Source organism: Chenopodium album, chromosome 9, assembly GCF_948465745.1.
Source record: "Chenopodium album chromosome 9, dcCheAlbu1.1, whole genome shotgun sequence".
Taxonomy (NCBI): Eukaryota; Viridiplantae; Streptophyta; class Magnoliopsida; order Caryophyllales; family Amaranthaceae; genus Chenopodium; species Chenopodium album.
The window spans coordinates 1,060,139-1,065,659 of NC_137842.1; the positions used below are offsets into that span (position 1 = coordinate 1,060,139).

Sequence of the window (5,521 nt, forward strand, 5' to 3'; positions counted from 1 at the left end):
AAAAGGGGTGTCATTTTCAGAATCACAGCAACCACAAAAAACCCCACCAGGAACAAGGTCATTCAATTCCTGAACCTGACAGCTAATATGTGTTGACTCAATCAACACACTATCAAGTTGAAACTACAGCATCCAAGCGTTCCTTATCATCAATTTATCATCACTCCACCTAAAAGAGGAAATCGTAATATCTTACCAACAATTCTGTCCTCTCCATCAATATAGAATCTGCCTAAATGAGAACGCGATAACAATCGCTGAATTAAACTGAAACAAACTTCCAAGAAAACAACCACAACTTTCTTTAAAGCTTTACTAGAACTGGGGGAACAGAGTTACCTCAAACCAGAGCTAAGAATGACAATCATTTTCCCCAACAGCTCATAACACCGATGATGATACAAACTGGCATAAAAGTAAAAGCTGGCAAAACAAAGAGATAGGTCGGGTTTGTGATTGATTTCGTGCCAATTTCAACTTGTTCACCAAATATGTGAAAGACTATGTAAGAAAATGAAATAATAACAGCTCGGGTTGATTTGTGTTCATGCTTTGTAGGAGTTCGGGTTTCTCTTAAGTAACATATGAAGTTCGTGTTGTGTAACAACAAAAAAAACAGTAGAAATAAGAAACATTGCTTGTGGAACAGCAAAAGATGGCTCCTTTATTACTTTCACACCAAAATAAATTAAAGCTAAGCAATCAAGTTACAATTTACAGACAATTACATACAAGAGATACATACATAATCTAGCTACAAGCTAATTTGATTGCACAAAATGAAATAGGCTAACAAGAACATAACAGATTAATCACTGAACTAGGTAAATTCAGCAGCCTAGTACCACGGCGACGCAGATTGAGAGCGAAGAACATCCACAGCATAAGTCCACCACAACTCAATGCATGCATGCACAACAGCAGAGCACAAGGCTATCATCTAATCAATCTCTAATACTTCACTAAGTAGCTCAAAAACAGAAGAAAATTTACATATTAACCACACAACAGTCCTCAAACATGCTGCTAGAGCTACTACAGCTGAGAAACTCGGGCATTTGCCACACCAATGGCGATAAGCACAACGAGTTCCACACCATAAATTCAACTGAACTGAGGCGAAACGAAAAGGGTTGCTAAGGATTTATGCAATTGATCAAGGAAGATAGAATTACAAATAGATTGCAACTTGACATTCACAGGAAAAAAACCTTCCCATAGGTTTTTCCCATTAATTTTTAGTTTTTCATTTGAACAAATTCAAAAACTCTGCTGACAAATTACATTGAATTTCAATTCACCACCCAGTCTTTCTTCATCCTCAATCTCTCTCCTCCCCCTTCCAATTTGAACAGAACAGCAGCAGCAGAGCAAAAAAACAAGGAACCCTAAAAAAGGGAAAGAGATTCCTAAACCCTAAAAATCAAAACCCTAAAATTGAATTTAATCAATCAAACAGCAAACTTCCTAATTTGTTCTTCTTTCCTCCCCTTCGAGAAAGAAAACACACACTCACACTCGATAATAAACATAAACCCTAATTTTAAACAAAATTCACTAAAAATTCCCTGCTCTTCTCAACACACAAAATTAAACAGCAAATGCACAATTTTTTTTTTGGTTTACTTACAATACAATCTCCCAATTCATCCACAAATTAACGAGGATCATCATCTCTCCGACCACCGGAAGACCCACCAGCACCAGAAGCCGGAGCTCCCGACAACGAAGCGAGAAGATTAAGATGATGTCCCTGAGCAATCGGCAAGTAATTCCCAACTCTAGAAGCTTCTCCAAGCGTAACATGCTGCTGCTGGTGCTGGTGCTGCTGCGTATGAGTAAGAAATCTCCCCGCCATCGCAGCCGCCGCTTGTTGCCCAAGAGAACCACCCGGGCCCACAACCATCTCAGGCCCAGCAGCAAAGCTCCAGAAATCGGGCCGGGCCGGAATAGCCCAATACCCAGCAGTCGGCCCAAGTGAAGCCGTTGTAACAACATCTTCCTTATCAACGACGCCGTTTTGAGCCTCGTTTTCCTCGGCGGTAGTCCTGAGGCGCTTCCCTAGTAAAAACGGTGTCGGAGACGGAGACGGCGACGTTTTATTGTCCACAGAAGCGGAAAGCCCCGCAGTGCGAAGATGATGGTGCGAAGCCAAAGAGTGAGGAGAAGAAGTCGAGAACGAGGCGGGTGTTGTGCCTGTACCGGTTGCAGCAATTATCGACGGCTCCGCTTGTCGGAGAAGCCACTCGATGGTTTGACCGTCGGACTTGTGACCCAACTCACGTGTGAGCTGGAACACACGTGCGGCGCAAATAATAGGCATCCTTATCCTTCTACCTCTGCCGTCAACTTTACTGTGCCTATCTTTGGCAGGCGCTTTCTTAACTGCTAGCGCTGTTGTGGCGGTTGTTGTCGAATTATTCTGCCGTTGTTGTTGTTGTTGTTGCTGGGGTTGCTGGTGTTGTTGTTGGTGTTGGGAGGAGAGAGAGTGAGGGTGTTCGATTAAAGCGCCGCCAACGCCGCCGTTGGTTGCTCCGTCTGTCGCCGACATGGGGGAAAGATGAAGGAGTGTGAAATTTGAAAATATAATGAAAAAAATAAAAAAAAAAATAAGAAAAGGGGGCCCAAAAAGAGGGAAATAATAAGAAATAGGGGAGAAAGGAGGAGGGGGAGCCCGCCGACGAAGGGGAGAGGAGTGAAGTGGGGGAGGAAGAATTGGAGGAATATTGGGGTTATGAAGAGAGAGAAAGAAATGATTGAGAGAGAGATAGAGATAGAGAGAGAGAGAGAGTAGGAAGCAGGAGCTGGTGGAGACAGGAAGGAGGGCACATGGGTGGTGGGGTACTTACTGGACCCCATTGTCTTTATGGGCCCCATCTCTCTTATCTCTATTTTTTAATCACTATCGATTCTAAGTTGTATCCACATGAACACTAGACCGTCTTCTATGGTGAGACTCATTAAAAAAAATTAGGAGAAAAAGAGTATTTATGATATCAATAAATTACTAAAGCGACTATTCTTTTCGGCTTATTTTCAATTTAGTTTTTAGTTTTTATTCTCTCATAAAATATTCAGTTTAGATTCAATAAGTTTAGTTCAGTTCAGTTCCAATAAGTTTAATGTAGTTCAGCTCAATCAATCTGAACAGGCCATAAGTTTAGATACTCAATTTGAGAAGTGGACAAACCGACTGGGTATCACTATTGGGTATGAAAAACAACTCATTTTGTATTTTAATACTTAAAGTTGAGTTTTCACCGTTGGAGATGGTCTAATACGGAGTATGTTTTTTCAAGAAGTACTTGAATATATTACAAACATAAGTCAAAATTGGCTAAATGATGCCTTGTTTTTTAGAGCTACTCTGCTCTGTCCTACTCTGCTGAAATCTGTCCTTGCTCTGCTCTGCTTTGTCCTGCTCTGCTCTGCTTTGCTCTGCCCCAAAGCTCAAAAGAACAGGGCTTGAATAGTGCAAAAAGGCAAAAACACTAATGGTGAACTTATTGGGGAAAAAAAAAAGGAATTACACTTTAATCAACACAAATTTAAACAACTTAGGCCATGTGTTTGTTCATCTTATTATCACTTATTTCAATTCTAATAAGTTGGACAAGTTTAGTTCGGAAAAGTTAAGTTTTGATTAAGGTCATCTAAGTTCCAAGTTACAACCAAGTAAGTTTTAATAAGGTCTGATACGTTTTATGTAACCTTGGATAAGTAAAAGTTAAGTGATTAGACCTACCTTTAATTGATTTTGATATAAAATTATGTAAGTGGAGTAAATGGAGTACTAAAAAATTACGAAAAAAGATAATAGAGATAAATCAAATAATATGTTACTCTGTACTAAAAAACAAGGGATGGGAGAGGAAATTTTTTTTTTTTTTTTTTTTTTAAAGTACTGGATTTTGATTTAATATTTAGATGAAATATGTTGAAAAAAAATAAATTCCTCTATTTTTCTTTTATTGCATCATAACTACTTTTGCACTATTTACTTAGAACAACTCTAATGGTTGTAGTTAGGGATTTGCTTGCAATAATTAAATAATCTCTGCCTAGTAGCTTAACCATTGGAGCTAGAAAATGCAATTAGTTTGACTAAAATAAAACAAGTTAGAATATATTAAATGAAATTTATCAACGTAAATTTAGGAGGTGTTGTGCATTTATATATTAAGCTATTAGCTAGCAATTGGAGTTAAAATGACAATTAGCTTAAAAGCTTATGTAGTATGATAAGCTAATTTGACAATTAACTTGCCATTGGAGTTGCTATTAATTTTCTTCGACCATCATTTGTGATTTATCTATTAAGAAAACATATTCATGTGGGATCTAGTCAAATTCTTTTATATACTCAAAACTTGTATTTATATAGTTTTGAGTATTTAGGTGAAATCAACTAGCACTCAAATAGTCTCATTATTGCTTAATTCTTGTAGTTATTTTCCACTTTGATATCAGTGCTAGTTAATTTGACCTAATCTGGTCGAATTTGACCAAATCTAATTAGGTCTTATTACGTTCAATTCGTTCGTAATATGGTGTAATTTATAATATGTAATTTTCTTGATATTTTTAATTGAAATTAAATATATTTAACGATAAAAAAATTACACATAAAACGATAGAAGTATGTGATAAAATGTAAATTAATTGTAAATGATAAGAGTCATATGTTTGAAATCCTCAAATCCCCTACTCCCAAACAAATATGGTTGGTGGGGTTTTAGCTCATGATACCTCAAAGTCATAACTCATAACTTCATAATGTTGGAGTTAGTATTGCAACTAGAAAGATTTTGTCTCATATTGAATCGGGTTGGTTTGTCCGACCTTACAGGTGAGAGTAACTCCTTGGTCAAAAACTCTTTATTGTACAACTATCTGCTACACGGTCGTGTATCTTACTCTACACGGTTGTGTGGTTTTGCAGACGAACCTATTTACGATTTTACACGATTGTGTACCCTCTTTTACATGACCGTGCATGTCAAATATTGTTTGGAGTGGCTATCAGTTGGGCCTAGCTAGTTGGGCACATCATAAACTTTTATTGGTTTTCCTCTATTGGAACTTTAAAAATACAAACAAGAGCTTCTTTAATAAAACAATTTTTGAGAAAATCTAAACACATTATACACAAACCTATCATTTGTGATCTGGACAGTTCTTGAACAATTCCAATTTTCAAGTTTGGGTACATGGATTGCGTAGGTCGTTGTGTAAAACTTGGGGGGCGTGCATCACCAGAAAACTTGTATCGTTGGTGGCGTATTTCGCTTTTAAGGCAGTGGATACCAAACCACTGCACAAACGAAGGAGGACAGGTATGTATTTGATTCGAGTATATATGGAGATCGAATTTGTTCCAAGGAAGTTCTTGATTTATCTATTATTATTCTTGGAATCAACAAGTATTTTTCCAACACATAAGGTAATTTGTCTTCCAACTTCATCAAACTTGCGTAATTTATTCAATAACAATAATACAAAGTATATATTTTTCTTCTTA

General features: G+C 37.3%; 1 protein-coding gene across 1 annotated transcript; it reads right to left on the reverse strand.

Moving 5' to 3' along the window:
* Positions 1–638: 638 nt before the first annotated feature.
* On the reverse strand, positions 639–2,742 carry LOC145558181 (transcription factor TCP7-like). The gene has a single exon (XM_081619333.1). The coding sequence runs from the start codon at positions 2,549–2,551 to the stop codon at positions 1,658–1,660; it is 894 nt and encodes a 297-aa protein (XP_081475459.1). The 5' UTR covers positions 2,552–2,742; the 3' UTR covers positions 639–1,657.
* Positions 2,743–5,521: the final 2,779 nt, after the last annotated feature.